Source organism: Miniopterus schreibersii (assembly GCF_964146895.1).
Source record: "Miniopterus schreibersii genome assembly, chromosome: 2".
Lineage (NCBI taxonomy): Eukaryota > Metazoa > Chordata > Mammalia > Chiroptera > Miniopteridae > Miniopterus > Miniopterus schreibersii.
The window spans coordinates 127425277-127443889 of NC_138102.1; the positions used below are offsets into that span (position 1 = coordinate 127425277).

General features: G+C 39.3%; 1 protein-coding gene across 2 annotated transcripts in view; it reads left to right on the plus strand.

The window, feature by feature from the left end:
* PTPRR (protein tyrosine phosphatase receptor type R) overlaps window positions 1–18613 on the plus strand; it is a 223209-nt gene that overhangs the window by 115857 nt on the left and 88739 nt on the right. Inside the window, exons 3-5 of one of the 2 annotated variants that reach the window (XM_081128448.1) lie at window positions 936–1049; window positions 4106–4261; window positions 11076–11186. In XM_081128448.1, coding sequence (XP_080984574.1) covers window positions 936–1049; window positions 4106–4261; window positions 11076–11186 — 381 coding nt within the window. The remainder of the gene's footprint in view (window positions 1–935; window positions 1050–4105; window positions 4262–11075; window positions 11187–18613) is intronic. The other variant, XM_081128449.1, reaches the window with a different exon arrangement.

The following is an 18613-nucleotide window of genomic DNA, read 5'->3' on the forward strand; positions in this document are numbered from 1 at the left end:
ATCTCTCTTTTATGTGAAATCTTTAAAAAGAAAAAAAGCTCATAGATACAGAGAATAGATTGGTGGTTGGCAGAAATGAGGGGTAGAAGATGGAAGAAACTGGTGAGGGGGTAAAAATAAAATATTATTATCAAATATATATGTATGAAATGCATAAAGTTTGGGTTTACCCATCTTAAGCACTATCTCAAATGATCATGATGCATTTTTGAAAGTAGCTAACTAATTGATGGTTTAAATGTAATAATGGCACTCATGACTTAAATTAAAGCTATATTATTAATTTCATAACTTGATTTGTACTTGAGGAGTTTTTAAACATTTAGCTGTCTTTTTCCAAGACAACTTGAAAGTTAAGAGTGCTTACCCAAACAGTTGAATGAGAATTGTTTACCTTAGGCCAAATCATCAGAACCGTTGGTTTTGTTACCAGAGTCTGGAAATGCATCATTGCATCTCATTCTTTGCCCTGAGTTGACGTCGGATCACTGTGTAGAGAAGCTGCCAAGTCCAGTGGTGTGGAACTCACACAGCACCCTCCTGTCTGTGGCTGTGTGTGAACACGAATTAAAGCTGTCCTTCAGCTTGGATCACTGAAATATACTTGGCCAAATACTCCATTCTGTCATCTGGACTTGAGATAAAGCTAAATGAACCAACACCCATTTCAGTGACATCCTTTATGAATTAATCATTCATATATCTTATTAATCAATATAACTATCCAAATTGCATTATTATACAATGCACCATCTTTTTAACTAACACCGTTTACACTTTCAGATAAAATATCCCTATAATTTCTCTCTATTAAAAATGCAACAAAGCACACAAGTGTAAATTTATCAAAGTCACAGAAATTGTTGTGGTCAGGAGCTAAATATCTTGAACTAAACACTTAACTATAACTTGGATTTCTTTTCTTTTTTTTCCAGACACTGCAAATGGACATCAACAAGTTGAACATCACCTTGCTTCGAATATTCCGCCAGGGGGTGGCGTCAGCTTTAGGACTCTTACCCCAGCAAGTGCACATCAATCGCCTCATTGTAAGATGCCTCCATTCCACATTCCCAGACACAAGCTTTGATCTTCATTGGAGGTCTCAATAATAAAGAACAATAATTAAAAACACCCATGCTGTAGGGCTTTGCCCCTGAGCCAAACCTGGCATACCAGCAGTTTTTGTAAAGGAACTTTTATTGCAATAAGCCCCAGTCATTTGTTTACATACTGTCTATGGCTACTTCATGCTACAGTGACAGAGTTGAATCATTCTAACAGATTGTTTGGCTAAATCGAAGATTAAAATACTTGCTCTCTGGCCCTTTACAGAAAAAGTTTATCAATCCTCTCATAGTTCAAGGATAGTACTCTCGTAGGTATGAATAGAGGGGCCTCTCACCAACCTGACACTACACCCAAAATATTCTTCTGAAAAGTGAAACCTTCTGCATTAGTTAAAGCACTGTCTCCAGACGGTGTCTATGAAAACTCTTTCAGGGATAGTTGTAGGGTGAAGGATACTTAATGCACAGAGTATTTCGATTAATAAATAAAGAAAAAACAACCTTGAGGGCAGTCCAAGTGGAATGCAAGAGTAGATGGTTCTGAAAAGCGTAGAGAAAACTTGGGTTAGGTATATGGGGTGGGGATGAGGCAAACCCGAAGGATTTTTTGTATAGAGCCCACTTTAGACCCATCTTTCAATCAATCACCCACATCCTTTCTTCCCTGCTTTTCTCAGCGTTTGGGAACCTTGATGTCACCCAACTACTTGCTCCCATCTGCACTTGAAGGCGGGCGTGAGCAAAGGCAGAGAAAGGCGGATTCAAAGCAGATGACTTTCCCTTTGCGAAAAGCTAATTACCTAAGGTTCCTGTGAAAAGGGACTTTGGAATCATTTTACAGTTTTAAAATTGTTCTTAATTTCCACTGCAGTGGGAACTCGGCAAGGGCAGTGCTTTCTCCTTGCCTTCAGTCCTGCCTCTCCTGCTCAGGCTCAGCGACCTTCTGAATCAACACCCTCATTTCCAGCCCTGGAGAAGAACTGGCTTTTTATTTTGATCTAGGGTTTTTGTTTCTTTTCATTGTTATGTGTGTGGAGGGATGAGTTGTTTTCTTCCCCATAATGACTTTATCCTCTAAATCAACTATTTTCTGGAACTAAATAAGCGTTAAAAAGCTAAATTTTAAACTCAGTACCACAGAAGAGGAAATACAGAATTTCCTAATACCCTGAAAGAGGGAAATGGGTTTTATATCCAAAGTATACCTTGGTTAAATGAGAAGATTTAGGTATTATAGGTGTCTTATCGCTAGACCTAGATTTTTTTATATATTTAGATTTTCTTTCTTTCTTTCTTTAGCATAGTAGCTCTTTGCAGGGATAAGAAAAGGGATTTGCCACACCCAGGCAGGGATGCACATGTCCCTGGAGAATGTTAGTCTCCCCTGTACACCTCTGTTTCCAAGTTATTATAATGGGTAGAGTTATGATGATACCGAGGCAGCAGAGCAGGTGATGAAGAGCGTGCACTTTGGAGGCAGACAGAAGCGTAGCTCATTTCCAGCTTGGCCTTGTCCCAGCTGTATGACCTCAGGCAAGCTACTTATGTTTCTTCATTTGCAAAATGGAGAAAACTAGAACACCCATGTCCTGGAGGGGTTTTGAGCACTAAATGAGATAACAGATTTTAAGCAAAAAACAAGTGCTCTGTTCCTATTAGGTTGTATTGTTGTTATTAGGTCATAAACTATTTAAATTATTATAAACATGTTTGACATCAGTATTGTGCTATACTCAGTCATTGCCTGCTGTTTCCTGCAAAGACAGAAAATGTGTTTTTTCTGGCTTGCTAGTAGTATTTTATACCTGGCTGAACTTCTGATAAATTGCATTGAAAGAAAATTTTCTAGCATGAGAGAACTCCATGTCAAAAAGAAAAGACTAGCAATAATTCCCTCCATAAGTACATGGTGTAACTTGTAAAGAGAATCTATCAGTGGCAATAGTATTTTCATGATGTGTTTATTTTTTACATGTATGTGTCCTGTCTGCCATTTATGGTAGGGAAAAAAATCCTCTGTCTCCATTTCAGCTGATGAGGTCATACTAATAGGAAAGTATGTTACTGTACAACACATGCCTTTCTACCCAAGGAGAGACTTTATTTTAGTTATTTATTTTTAAAAATATATCTTTATTGATTTCAGAGAGAGGACAGGAGAGGGAGAGAGAGAGATAGAAACATCAATGATGAGAGAGTCATTGATCGAGCCCGCAACCCGGGCATGTGCCCCGACTGGGAATCGAACCCCGATCTCCTGGATCCTAGGTCGACGCTCAACCGCTGAGCCACTCTCGGCCAAGCCCAAGGATAGACTTTAAAAGTGTGACATTTGAGGTGAAGAACAGAATCAGGGAAGTGACTTCAGAACTCATGTAGCTTCACCTTCCTTAGTGATTCCAGCCTTCCATTAATACAAATTGTAAGAAAAGTAAATGGAGTGGCAATGTCTAATAAATGTACTATTGCATCAGGTTTTATTTAATTCATTTGATTTTACAATGCTTCTTTAAACACAATTACTCAGGGAAAATCTGAACAGTATATTTCAAAACAAGTAAAATAGAGACCGACTCAGAGAGCAGGCTGACAGCTCTGGGGGTTGGGGGGAGGCAAGGGGCATGGAGGGATTGAAAAACAAAGGGGAAAAAAGGAAGAACTCATAGACAGGAACAACGGTGTGGTGATTGGCGGGGGGAAGAGGGGACTAAAGTTGGAAGAGGGTATAGGGGAGAAAAACAGTGAAGGAAAAATTTTTTTTTTAATTACAATATGCAATGGAAAATAAACCAGCATCCAATGAAATATACAGTTACAAATCTTGAGGTGTCAATTACTTGAAGGAAGGCCATTTGAAGACTTCAGGCTCTAGGCTGGTATTATTAAGTGTACCAAAGAATAAACTAATAAGTGTAATCTCCAAGATTCCTTTTATGACTCTAGGGTTCTGATTTTCTAGAGGAAGGTAAAAAAAAAAAATTCCCAAAGTTGTTGAAAATGTCTATTAACCTATACAAACAACCTGATTTTACTAGGGAAAGAAGAACAGCGTGGAACTCTTCGTGTCTCCCATAAACCGAAAAGGAGGAATTGCTGATGCCCTGCCATCTGAGGAAGTGCTGCGTTCACTTAATACCAATGTTTTGCATCAGAGTTTATCCCAATTTGGAGTTACAGACATCTCCCCTGAGGTATGTTGCTGCATAGAAGATTTCACCTAAAAATTTGCACAGTTAGCATGGCGTGGTAACCCAACCTCAAGAGGCTCTGATATTAATGCTATTTATTGTATGTTATTTGAAAAGAAAAATCTCCCCAAGAGTCAGAATTCTCTGATCTTCACCCATATATGTTATTCCTTAAGGAAATTCATTTTCACATCAGTTTCCATTTTGACACTTTCTTCTCCAAATTTTTATGACCTTGTAATTTATTTTGATTTACTCAGTACATTGTCTAGAAGGAAGGCCATTTAGGTATCTTTGCCAATTGGTTATTTCAAACTGAAATGTCCAAAAAACACACTCAAATCTTTCTTATTCAACAAGTGCACCCCTCCTTACCACTTTCATTGGCCAAATAGTCACCAGATAGTCACCTTTTTCCACAACCTTGAAATTAATTTGAGATGTGATTTTTCTCTTCTGAGGATCCCAATCTTAAGCATATGGATATTTTCTTCATGGTGTTTTCCAAATTTGATGCTGTTTAAATTTCCCCTACCAACCCTACCATTCTCACTCCTGGATGAATTCTATCCCTTTTCTACTCTTCCTATTCCACCCTGCTCTAAGAAACCTGCTAGAATGATCATTCTCTTAAACATATATAATTAAATTCACAGAATCACAGAATTCAACCTTGAAGGAACGTATGGGAACATTTTATAGGTACAGAAGTAAGACTCATAGAAATTAAGTGAAGTCATCAAGGTGACAAAGCACGTGAGGTATAAAGCAATGTTTAAAATCTAGACATCTTGATTTTTAACCTGTTCCACTTTTCAGTAAAGCTTATTGCCTCTCATTTCAACAAATATCCCAGGTGTGGCATTAAAAGCTTTGGTACAAGACTGTGTTTGAAACCCAAAGCCACTTAAGGTGTGTGTGTGACCTTGGGCAGGTGATTTCATTTCTGCGAGGTTAAGTCTTTGTGTGGTGTCAGCCTCTCTGAGGCTCAGTTTCTTCGTATCCAAAATGGGTATAGTAGGGGGGGAAAAGGGTATAGTCCTTATTTTATAGAGTTGAAATGGGAATTAATTTTTTAAATGTTTGTGGAAATCCTTATATACAGTAGGCACTGAACAAATATTCGAATGCAGGATTGATTGGCAGAATGAAAATGTCCGTCATCATTGAATTGTGACTGGAACAACAATCTCCAACTGGTCTTTCCGCATTTAGCATCGCTGTGATCCCTGCCCTCCACACACACACACGCACACACACACACACACACACACACACAGAGTATGTTTTCTCTCTTGGCACCAGAGTAATCTTTCTAAAGTAAATCTGGCCATGCCCTCTTAATATCATGATTCTTCTTTGGCCTCCTCAATGCTACAGAATCAAACATACATTTCTAGCTACGGTATGTGATCCTTTGTGTGCTAGGCTTTAAAATTGTTGAACAACCCTCTCCCAGTTTCTGCTTCAGCAATTCCAAACTTAAGAGGCACCGTGACACCCCATACTTCCCTCCTCGCTTTTGTGTACGTTGATCCTTCTACACCCCCCCACGGTTCCCTCTCGGCGTGCCGTACAGCAGAGCCTTGCCTTCTGCCTCCGCCGCGAGTGCTCACTGGTTTGCGTCCTCACCGGGCCCCGTATCAAAGCCCCTTGTGCTCGGTTGGCCTTCAAGGCCATCTCGACACTGCAGGTTCCTCGAGAGGCAGGCCGTGCATTTCACCTGTGTCCTCGGTGCCTTCATTCAGTGCCTGGTATTCCCTAGGCACACAGATAGCCAAACACTGTGCTGGTGGTATCCAGGGTCAGAAAAATAAATTCATAAACAAATAAACTGATTGTTCCTTTCGGTACGTTTAGGTTCTAACAGGGCAGGAAGGGTACGAGCTGATCAGGAGAACGCAGGGGTACGGCGCTGCTGCTATACTGGGCCTCGGGAGCTCTGAGGAGAAAGAGGCCACCTCATGGTTCAGCGAGACCAGAGGGAAAGAACATGAGCTGAGACACCCACTCCCCTCCCAGCCCTCCCCCCATGCGGCCCTGGAGGGGCTTCCCTTTGTGCATAGAACCAAACCCGTTCCTTAGTCCAGGTCCTTCACAGACCGGCTTGTACCCATTTTGCTCAGGACAGTTCTTTAAGATTTAAAAAGACCACTGGGTTCATGTATTCTGCTTCCTGTGGGCTTCCAGTGACTTATATAAGTATTCTTCCCTGTTGCTTTATTCTGAGTTTAAATGCCATTCTTAATTCTTCAGGAATTTGGCAGCTTAGTGAGTCATCCAGATTTGTGAACCAAGAGAAGCTCACCATACAAAAAAAACTAGTTAAAATCACGTCCGCATCTGGGGGGTCCTCCAACACCCCAGCTCAGTGAAGGTGAAGCTCAGCCCGACTGCCTGTCACGGAACTGTTAGTAGCCCCCAAGACCACAGGTCTGTGCTTTAATAATCAAAGTGCATTTGATGGTCAGAATTTCATATCTTCTTATGAAATTGTGGGAATCTAGAAATCCAGGAAATCTAGACCCTAGGAAATGTTATGTTACAGGAGGCTAGAAAGTCTTTTAATTGGCTATAAGGAGCATTTCATCAAGGACGGGTGAATTGATGGAGTCTTTTGTTCAGGCGTTTTTAAAAGGGGCCCAGCATTACCTTCTGACCGGAAGCTCTGAATGCAGAAAGGAGCAAGTGCCCCTGGTTTGGGGAGCTGGGGGGAAGCGCTTTAGACAGGAACCGCCCAAAGGGGTGCTGCAGGTCGTAGTTCAGGCTGTGAGTTTCCCCACTTTACTCATCTCTGTGGTTAGCGTGATGACAGCTTACCCCTCAACCCATTCCTTCGCGTTTTTATCTTAAAATTACAGCTTTGTTATGGGAGCAGGTTTATTAAAAGAAAAAAATGAATATTGTTATTTTGGTTTTTCATCCTTTACGTGAATTATAGAACATTGTGAATCAGGTCTCAAACTATCTATTCCCAAACTTACATTAAGGACTTTCAGGGAAGGATGTGTTTTCGTTGTTGCCATGTCTTTATTTGCTTGATTTTTTTTTTTTTAAATCAGAAATAACTCTTGGGAAAGAAAGAAAAATACCAACTAGAGAATTACTTCTGTTATTGTCTGTTTTCATTTTGAAGCTACGGTTTCTGGGAATGAAAAGACGTTTAAAAAAATATTTTTATATGATACCTAGAACATTGTAGGCACACAAATATTATGTTATTATAAGATATTCACAAAGATAAAACTAGACTTCTTGTCTAATTAAGTCAAATCTTGGGGAAATAAAATTAATTAATTATTTGCGTTTTCATTTTTAAATGTTTTTATAAAATTAAACTCTATTGAAACAATTAGTTCCGCATTCACGTTAAAAATGATTTAGGATTTGGCTGTTTTTGTTCAGTTGCAAATTATTCCCGTTTTACAGGTCTTCTATTGCAAAGGAGGAAGTTCCCTTCTTTAAATAACAAGCCAGTACGTCAGCTGATACTTCTATGGAATATTTACAAAGAGAAAAAAATCATACCAAATAAATATAAACCATAATCTGGGAGTTTGGTAATTGTTCCCTCAAACTAGGAACATTAGCCAGCAGTCTAAAGAATTCTAGCCCCAGACAGGCTGTGCTGAGGAGGAATATGCTGTTAGCATAGGTCGGATCGCTGGGCCCTAGCTGTTCACCCCGTGCATTGCACAGTGTACAGTGGTGCTCATCTGACAAAACCATGGTGTCGTAGGCTGAGTCTCGTTTATCTGCCTGATCAATCAATTAGCCAAATAATTTATATTTCTACTTCATTTTTTTTTTTTTAATATATCTTTATTGATTTCAGAGAGAGAAAGGGAGAGGGAGAGAGAGAGAGAAACATCAGTGATGATAGAGTCATGGATCGGCTGCCTCCTGCACGCCCCCAACTGGGGATGGAGCCCGCAACCCGGGCATGTGCCCTGACCGGGAATCGAACCCCGATCTCCTGGATCCTAGGTCAATGCTCAACCGCTGAGCCACGCCCAGCCAGGCTTCATTCTTATTCTGTGTGCTTCATCTCTCTTAAAGAGATATATCTTCTAAAGCCTCTATATTGTTCTCTCTTAGCATTTGGAAATCTCTCTAACAATCTGGGATCGGAATTGATTTAAAAGATTACGACAAGAAAACGATAGGGCCTCAAATTATTAAAAAAGATATAGAGAAGCCATTCTTATTGATACAGTGAGACAGGAAACTGCCCAAATTTTAAATCATAAAACGAAACAAAACAGAACCCAACAACTTTCACTGCAACAAAGTTAAAGGGCAAATGTTATTAGAATATTTGAAATAAGATGGAAAGATGATACAGCGGCGCTGGCTTGACCCGGCCATGGAGTCTCTGAATTATTGAGCCCTGACAAAGTATAAAAGGCATCACTTTAATGTTATGCGAAGGTTAGATGGGAGAGTCCTGTGAATTATGCTCTTTTGATTTGTGGAACCTTAACTACAAACTTTTCCATTTATTACCCTACCCTTATCAAGTCTTTTAGATCTCTGTACAAATATAGTAGTGCTCAGTAGAAATAGCATGACTCAGAAGGAAATCTATTTACCAAGAAAGTGCAGTGACTAAGCTCTGGGAGTACAAAACGTGTGTCTTTCTAACTGGGGGTGGGAGAGTGGGGGGTGGGAGGTTAATTCTTCCATTATCACTGCTTCTGTTAAAAAGAAACAAAACAGATTTGTCTTAAACAGAAAGGAACATGTTGATATTCCAGGAGGTGTGTAACTACAACAGGAAAAAAAGAAATGAACCAGATCAGGTTAGGAACACAACATCTCTTTCCACCCACCTAACCACCCCTTTTTATCCAAATTTTACATTAACTAAAGTTCAGATCCTCATGCTTACATTTGACAAGTTTATGCTGCCTACTTGAAGGCTTCACTTGTTTGCTTTTATCGCAAGCAATAGATGATATTTAGTTGCCTGCAAAAAACTCATTTACATACTTAGATTTCTTCAAGAGTTTTCTTTTTTTATTAGTTGCCAGCTATGTTTATGGACACATTGGAATAAAATTGATCTGGATGAGGTCACAGCGTAAAAGAGAAGTTGTCACTTGAACCCAAGATTTCCCTTCCAGAAAGATACTTGGTTTCCAGTCATTTCATCAGGGAAGTCTTTTTCAGATTCGCCGACCGCTTAACATTCACATATTTTAAAAATATATCTCAAAATCATTTCTTATATCTATGAATTTGTCTTTGTCTTAGAAAGTAGGCAAGATAATGTAGTGAGCACATCAATGTTTTACAAGCAAAGAAAATGGAAACTCAACAATTTCAAGCAGTAAAAGACTACTTCAAATTGTTTTTAATCACAATTTAACTCGTTTAATTTAACACACCCTCTCTGTTCTGCCTTACTCAACTCCCCGCCAAGACTCACTTGAGTTCCAGGATAGAAGTTTTCATAAAATGTTTTTCAAGGCAAATACTTCTTTTTGTCTAATTTACAAATGGTGAATGTATTCTATTATTTTTTAAAGGCTCGAAAAATAATTAGCAATGATTTCTAAGTTCAGATACAAGGTCAGGTTTTATTCAAGGCTTTCTTTCTTTTTTTTTTCAACAACTGTTATTTATTTCTCATGATTCTGTGGGTTGATTGGGATCAGCTAGCTTGTTCTTCTGTTCCAGTACAAGCTGAAGTCACCCCAGTGGTTACATTAAGCTGGGGACTCATTTGCCGCTGAAATGTCCAAGATGACCTCTCATTTTCTAGGGCCTTTCTCCATGTGACTTTTCAGCATTCAATATCTTGTTAAGACTTACTTAAACATTGGAGACAGTATCCCAGGACAGACATAACTCTCACAAAGGGGAAAAAGGCAGCCTTCAACAAAGTGTAAACATTTTACTTGATTTAGCATTTATGTTTTTCCTAATTGTGGACCATTTGGTTTCTAGTTAAAGTTTCTTTAACTACACATGTATAAATTTCACTAACTCCTAAAACTAATTGCATTTCAAGACTTGATTTAGTAGCTATGCTTTTTTTCTTAAAGAATAGGTGAAATAAAATTAAGACACTCATTCACAGTCTATTCATGCTTCTTTACCCTTCCACCCCCAAAGCAGTAAACAACACCAAAAAAATAAGTCTAAATAAAACTAAAAGTATTTATTTCACCTTTATTACTAAATAATTCCGGACTTCTTGATGTTCCCTGATGCTTAAATAAAATACAATATTCTAACAATTTATGTAGGTGAGGTGATACTTTAATCAGATTTTAACAAATAGGACTGCATGAAAAAAAATAAAAAGATTCGATAAAAGAGAAAAAGAAAGAAGGAAATGATCCTGACGTTGCTCTGCTTATTAACGCATCATGAGGTTTTGTTTGCACCTGTTTTGCTTTTGCTGAGAAGTTAAGAGCTGCATGACAGGGTGTTGCTGTGGTGGGAGGGGACTTCACACAGAGGGAAGAAGTCTTCAAAAACAGTTTCCTCAACACAGAAAAGAACAGAACTCTCTTACCTACGAGCCAGGTCGTTTCCAAGAGAGACTGTAAGGGGCAGGTAGGGAGCCTCGGACCCCGTATGCCAGGCGGGGCGTGCTCGCTCCCGGACGGGAGAGGAGATAATGTGTGTGTAGGTGCCGCAGTGCCTCGGCTCAGATGGGTCTGAGGAGCAGCGCCGGCAGCAGGGAATGTAGGTGTGTTCCACTGCGCTGCATGGAACAGAGCTAAAAATATGTTCAGTGTCTGATAAGAACGCCAGTCTCCTCCAGCTCTCATCTAACGTCGGACTTTCTGTTTTGCTTTTAAAGGAAAATGTTTTACGAGGGCAGCGTGAAGCCGACAAGATCTGGAGCAAAGAAGGATTCTATGCGGTTGTCATCTTTCTCAGCATCTTTGTGATTATAGTAACGTGTTTGATGGTAAGTTTGCTCCTTTATGTATTTCGCCCTTCCCCCAGCCCACTGCTTAATATTATTGGATGCGTTTGCCGTTCACGTGAATGCTGAAAAGCCTCGGAACAGAAGCAAGACTATGACTGTGATCCTGCTGAATGGGGGGTTCGTACCTGCCGAGGAGTGATAGCTAAAGGAAGACCGATGCGACCGTGGGCTCCCACCTGCGGAAGGGGGCAGGCGTTGCACTAGGTTTTTAGTGACTTGATCAACCCTGAGCATGAGGCTTTAGAAAGGGGTTCCCTGAGACCCCTAAAGCCCTCAGAGTCATTCAGGTCCCACGGGCACACTTGGGGCTTACTTTATTTCTTCATTTATATCATTTTTATGGAACTCAGGAACATTTTTTAAAAGAAGTATGTCATAGGGGCAAGCTTACTCCTTAAAAAGGATTGATTTACTTATTTTTAAAGGGCCCTGAAAGCATTGTATAAAATTCCAGGCATGAAAAGGAAATGATTATAGACTCGAGGGCTGCCCAACTCACTACCAGCTAATTCTTTTAGGTGAATGAATACTATAAAAGTATAACTGCAAATAGCTTTGTAAATTACAAGTTATAAATGTAAAGCCTTTAAAAGTATATTTCTAATTTTTTAAAAAGTAGAACCCAAACTAAACCTAAACTCACTAAACTAGGCAGTGTTCTTTGGTATTGAATGAGTTAACAGTTACTTTTCAAATATAAACAGATTTTCTTCTTTTGAAAATTCTGTGCCTTAAAATATTTGAAGTTTACAAATGGGTTTTAATAACATCTTCTTGTGTATTTCATTCTGTTTAATTTTGCACATTTTAAAAAACAGTCCTTCCTTAGTTTTCAAATGCCCCAAAAGACATCCTGCTATTTATTCTTTCTACAATCAACAGTGTTGCTAGTGTTTTACTGGATTTTGTTTGTTCATTTGTGCTCCCCACGCTGGGAAGGGGTTTATGTTAGAAAGATTAGGGCTATTTGAAAAGGCAGAGGCTGAGTAGGTCAAAACATGAAGGATATAAAACAATTAAGGCCTCAAATAGGGCGATGATAAGCGTATTTCCTTGACTCTAAATATAGGAAGTAGTAAGAACAGTCTAAAACTTCCATCCTAATAAATTCAGAGGCATCTCCTATGGGGCAGGCATTAAAGAAGAAGATTTCTAAAAATCATGACACAATAAACAAAAAAATCACTTAAGAATTGAGAAAATTGATTTTTATATATTAAATTGTAGAGGTTAAAGGAAAAGAATTTTAACAAGAGAACGTTGGAGGTTATGGAAATGGTGGCAGAGACCTCTGGGCATTTTTTAGTGTTTTCCAAGGTGTGGTTTCTTGTAACGGTTAATTGCACTATAAAATATCTGGCTCTTCATTTTCCTAACACAGGAAACCTCCAGTGCTGTTCTGTCTCTTGTCAGTCACGTTAGGGTGTTTTTCTGCTTCACAGATGTAAAAGGAAGTGAGGACAGGAATATAGAAAGGGGTGAAGAGCAATAAAAATTGAAATTGTTCGGGGGGGAATGGTACGATTCAGAAGAGCAAAGGCAAGGTTAAAGGGAGGAAGGTGGGGAAGCAGGTTCATGAGCGGCCTGGGAGCGCCCGAGGGTGGGGGAGGCAGGGCAGAGCTTGCTGTTGGCATCGGAGAAATGCATGGATGTCCTTTCTCCGTTGCTGGTGGGAGTGGGGTCCTTCAGATATCTCGAGAAAAGGAGTTTCCTGAGACTCTCACAGGAGGGTGAGTGATTTTTATTTGTTCTCAGGTGTGACTGTCAGACAGGTACCTCCCCTAAGTCACCGAGACCTTACTGGGCACGAGGCTACTCTGCAGCTTCCCGGCAAAGCTGTGCAAATGAATCCCTGTGATATTTGGCCTTCCCCCTCTCCTTTCCAGTTATTCATTACTAGGTTAGTTATGACGGTGTCACTATTAACATGTAACACATGCTCCGGGTTCTGCATTTCCAACCCAGGGAGCACCCGTAAGTGTAAAAGGACTGGGTATATATCCCTACATGAGATGTTGGTCTCAGGTGGCAAAAGGTCCCAGAGCAGCCACACCCCCAACCACTTGGGGCTGGAAAACAATTCTTCTTTTCCCAGTATCTGCAAAGCACTAATGTAAAAGTCAGAAACCCAGATAAATCTGCTCCAAAGTTACTAGAGCAATTCAAGAAAAGAGTATTTCAAGGGTGTAGGTGGTTGCACTCTATGGGGTTGGTGAGTAGGTTCAGCCATTCATTCAATCCACAGATTCCAACAGGGGATCCACTGAGGGCCTCTCGTAGGCACTGTGGGAAAAGGAGAGGGCGAGACAGATAAGGTCCCTGTTTTCATAAGGCCTCTGCTCTAGAGGGGCCATGGTTAATAATTGATATTTAAAAAAATCAAACAGTGAACATATTGTACGAGTCCAGGTATATGACATTCTGGAAAAAGCAAACCTATAGAGACAATAAAAAGATCAGTGGCTGCCAGAGGTTGGGTGGGATGGGGTGAATAGGTGAAGCAGAGTTTTAGGACAGTGAAACTATTCTGTATGATACTATAATGGTGAACACAAGGAAAGGCAAAAGTAGGTTTACTCACCTACTTTGTGAGTACACGAGTTTATCCTTGTATTATTTATTTATTTATTTATTTATTTATTGTATTATTTATTTATTATGTTATTTATTATTAACCTACTTTTGCCACCCCCATCCCTTGTATATGACATTATAGATTTGTTGTACATAGAATGTACAACACTCCGAGTTACCCTAATATAGAATATAGACTTCAGCTAATTCTATCAGTATTGGCTCAGCAATTATAACAAATGTACCACACTCATGTAAGATGTTAATAATTGGGGAAATTGTTTAGGGAGGTAAGGGAGAAGGGGTAAAGGGAACTCTGTGCTCTCTGCTGAATTTTTCTGTAAACCTAAAACAGCTCTTAAAAAATGAAGTTTATAGCCCGGCAGGGCGTGGCTCAGCAGTTGAGCATCAACCTAGGATCCAGGAGGTCACGGTTCGATTCCCGGTCAGGGCACATGCCCAGGTTGTGGGCTGCAGCTGATCAGTGACTCTCTCATCATTGATGTTTCTGTCTCTCTCTCTCCCTCTCCCTCTCCCTTCCTCTCTCTAAAATCAATAAAGATATATATATATATATATTTTTTTTTTAAATGAATTTTTAAAAAAAACTCAGTGTTAAGTGCCATGAAGAGATAACAATAGTGAGTGGGGAGCACAGCAATCTGAGACATCTGAGGCAGGAAAATGTGGGGAAAGGGCCCTGCAGGCAGAGCATAGGTGGGAACAGCTGAGGTGGGGATAAGCTTGGCCTCCCTGGATTCAAGAAGGAAGCTGAGTGCTTTAAGCGGAGCTTTAACGTGTGTGTGTTTGAAAGATCATGTTCTCTGCTGGCGCAGAGTGTTGGGGACAGGGCATGGGTGAAGTGTGGGAACAGGAGGATTCTGGAGGCTACTATATTAGCCTGATGAGAAAGATGATAGTGACTCAGAGTAGGGGAGGGGTGGAGATGGAGAGAAGTAAAGGATTGGGATTTATTTGTAGGTGGAACTCACAGGACTTGCTGTGTACTGATTCTGGGGGGGGAAGGAAAGAAAAAAATTAAGGATGACTCCTGGGTTATTTGGCTGAATACCTGGGTGGCGATGCTCCCACCTCCTGGGAGAGGCACACATTGGAGGCGGGGAGTAGTGAGAGAAGCAATACTACTAAACTGTATTCCAATAGTTCTTGAATTAATGAAAGAAAGCAGTAATATGATATATTTCAAATGCTGTCTTTGATTCTTTGATTTTAATACAAAAGTGTCGCTTAAAAAACTAACAGGGGAATGAACCATCAGTATATAGAAAGGAGTTAATATTGATAGAAAAATAAAAACTTCCTAATAGGATTAAGATGAAGTTAAAATCTTAGCCACTAACAAGTCAACAGTTCACATTTAGGGGCATGTTAAATGTGATTCTCTAAAATAAACTTAGCGTTGTCAGTGTTCCAATGTTTTTGATAATGATCTTGATTTAAAGTTAAGTTTCTTAGATCTTGCAGTAATAGTTATACTATCACTTTTGTGATTACTAAATACATATATTCCAATTCTGTTTCTCATCGTTTTGTTGATTCCGTGGCAAAATAAAAGATATAACTCAGAATTTTTCTGAGGCAATTAATTATATTTATGAAACATCAAATATCATTATTTGCACCCAGCCTTCCTACATACCTTAGAAATGAAAAGCATGTGGTTTTATTGTGAAATTATATAGGTAAATTGCTGTAATGGAGGATTCCGTATGCTGTGTAACAATAACATAAGGCTTGGCAAAACTTTTGAAATGCGGCATATTGTTTACTTTTCTTAAAATAAAATAAAAAGTGTATGTTGCCAGGCATAAAATTAGATACGCATGACATTTCAAATGTGTGACTTATTTAGCACCTCTCAAATGTGAATGTACAGTGGGTGGAGGGACAAGGAGACAAATACAATTTTCCAAGAAAAAAATGTGTGGGCAACTTCCAATCCATTCAGAATTAGTTCTTAAGCTTGAATAAATAATAGAAAGAATAGCATTTGTCATCTAATTGAGACCTTCAAATGTCCTTAGAGGTTTAGTAATAAGTACAGAGGTATTTATGAAATGTAGGTAGAGATATCTACAGGCCAGATTGCTCCTGGAAAGCACAGAAAAACACAGAAAAGCAGCTGTTTGGGTCAGTCAAAGCTCTGGCTTGTTAGACCCAGAGAAGAGCCATTCCTGCATCATACAAAGAGCTTCTCTAGTCATGACCTTGTCAGGTGAGGCAGGAAATCCTAGATCAGACCACCTGCTACTGGCTGAGCATCTCTCAGTAAATAAATGTCAAAGGTGGACATAAATTGCCACTCTTTTCTAACTTGTTATGTGTAATCCTTAGAGATTGAAGGAAATGGGATTAGATCCCTACCTGAAATTATTTGGTTCAGAACCATTTTTCAAAGTAAGTATATGTCTCAAATTAATTTTCAATTTTTTTCTGTATTAATAAAAGTCATTGCCTGGCCGGGCGTGGCTCAGCGGTTGAGCGTCAACCTAGGATCCAGGCGATCAGGGTTCGATTCCTGGTCAGGGCACATGCCCGGGTTGCAGGCTCAATCAATGACTCTCTCATCATTGATGTTTCTCTCTCTCTCTCCCTCTCCTTTCCTCTCTCTGAAATCAATAAAGATATATTTAAAAAATAAAAAATAAATAAAAAGAATAAAAGTCATTTAGGTAAGAATATAATCCCCTTACTAAGAAGAAAAATATTATAACAATAATAATTTGTTTCTCCATGTATTGCATACTTACTCATACTAAATTTACTGCCTGGTATTAAACATTTAATGTATTTTTATATCACTTTATTGAGGTATGATTAACACATAAAAAGCTATACATGTTTAATGTTTACAACTTGATAAGTTTGGAGGTAAGTATACACCCATGAAAACATCATCACAATCTATGCCATAAACATCTCTCTGACCTACAAAGTTTCCTCCCACTCTCTTTATTATTATTATTTTGTGCTGTAATAAGAGCACAGCGTAAGATCTACCCTCTTAGCAAATCTTTATATAAACAGTATTGTTAACGTCAGGTTTTATGCATAAACACTTAATGTATATTAGTTTCCTATTTTACTGACGAGGAAACCATGGTTCAGAGAAGATAAGTGATTTGGCAAGAACAAACAATGTGAGGGTGTAAGTATGGGGGTGTCTGAGGAGAGGCATTGGGATTCAAGTCCAAGTCTGTCTGCATTAAAGATTTAAACTCTTTACCATGATTCCATCGATAACGTTGTCAAACTGAGGTTTCTTTTAGTTCTGTCGCTCTGTCTTGTGGACATCTGTTTCTGGCCACAAAGGGTTCTAGTAATAGCACTAGAATGCCTGTAATCAGAGCCATTCGGCACAGGTGGAACTGATAAATGTGTACTGCACCATACCTGCTGCGGACACACTCGAGTTTTGAACTTAGTATCTTGTACTGGGCACATCTGTTTCTTCCATGAGCTTCCAGTGGACTGGATTCAGTGCCTTCTTTGTATCCACTATATCTTGTTTCTGGAAAAATGTAGGGATTAATTCATGTTTGTTCAATTGAGTTAAATAAATGAATGAGCTGTTTCAGAACTAACTGTAAAATACTACAAAGAACAAATACATGCTATGGAGTGTTGGTACCTGCTTAGGAGATTTTTTTAATAAAAATGATAAGCTACAAAAGAGCTTTATAGGATTTTTTTTTTTTTAGCTTCCTCTCATGTCAGTGTTCCTCTGGCTTTCTTTTTCTTGCTATTATTATTTTTTTTCTCTTGCTATAGTTTAAATTTTATTCCTTTCTATTTTTCTTTTTTCAAATAATGAAAACATTCAATTGCATCCCAAGATTCACACAACAAGCTCTAAAAGTAAAGTCAAAAATATTGACTTGCCACTGCTATGGTGAGCTGTTAGGTCGAATTTTCAAACAAAGTGCATTCACACAGAGACATATGCATAAGCTTTATTCTGGACCTCCAGCCGTGCAGAGGAAAATCCCTGACACACTTTCCCAGAGGTTTCGGCAAAGAGGCTAGGAGAAAGGATGTGGGATTTACAAGAACAGGAGAGAGGAGTGATCACAAGCATAAGTCAGGAAACCTGGATTCTAGGCCTTATTTCTAACTGTCCATAAATTATTAAACCACTTTGGGTTTACATGTAAAATGAGATCATACCAGGTGATTTTTAAGATCCCTTTTCCCAGATTTCTCAGCAGCGGTATTGTTGACATCTTGGACTGGATAGATAATTTGTTGTCGCGACAGGATCTGTCCTGTGCATTGTAGGGTATTTAGCAGCATTCCTACCATCTGCCCACTAGATGCCAACAGCACCCCCCACACACTCCAGGATGACAACCAAAAAACACCTCCAGATATTGCCAGATGCCCCTAGAAGAGCAAAGTTCCTGCTGGCTGAGAATCAATGCCTTATAGCTTCCTTCCACGACAAATGCCTCATTGCAACATAGTAAAGCCCTCAGTTTTTTCCACAGTTTTTCCAGACAGCCTAATCTCTCTCTTGGGTATTTTTAAACAGTGTCTTATAAGTATTACACACTCTCCAAGTTCTGCTTTTCCCTAATTACAGATGTAGCAATTAGTTTGTACACATACTAGATAGTGACGGATTAAAGTTGACCTCTAACCAGAGAGGAAGTAAACATACAACTGTAAAACACGTGACAAAGGTTCCTCATCAAGAACATAAGCTCGTGAACGGTAAAGAAGGCTTGTTTCACCTGAGTGGAATCATAAAAGTGACCTGTCATGAACAGTTGTGAAGGCCAGCATCTCCTTGGCTTTCTGTGAATGGTACA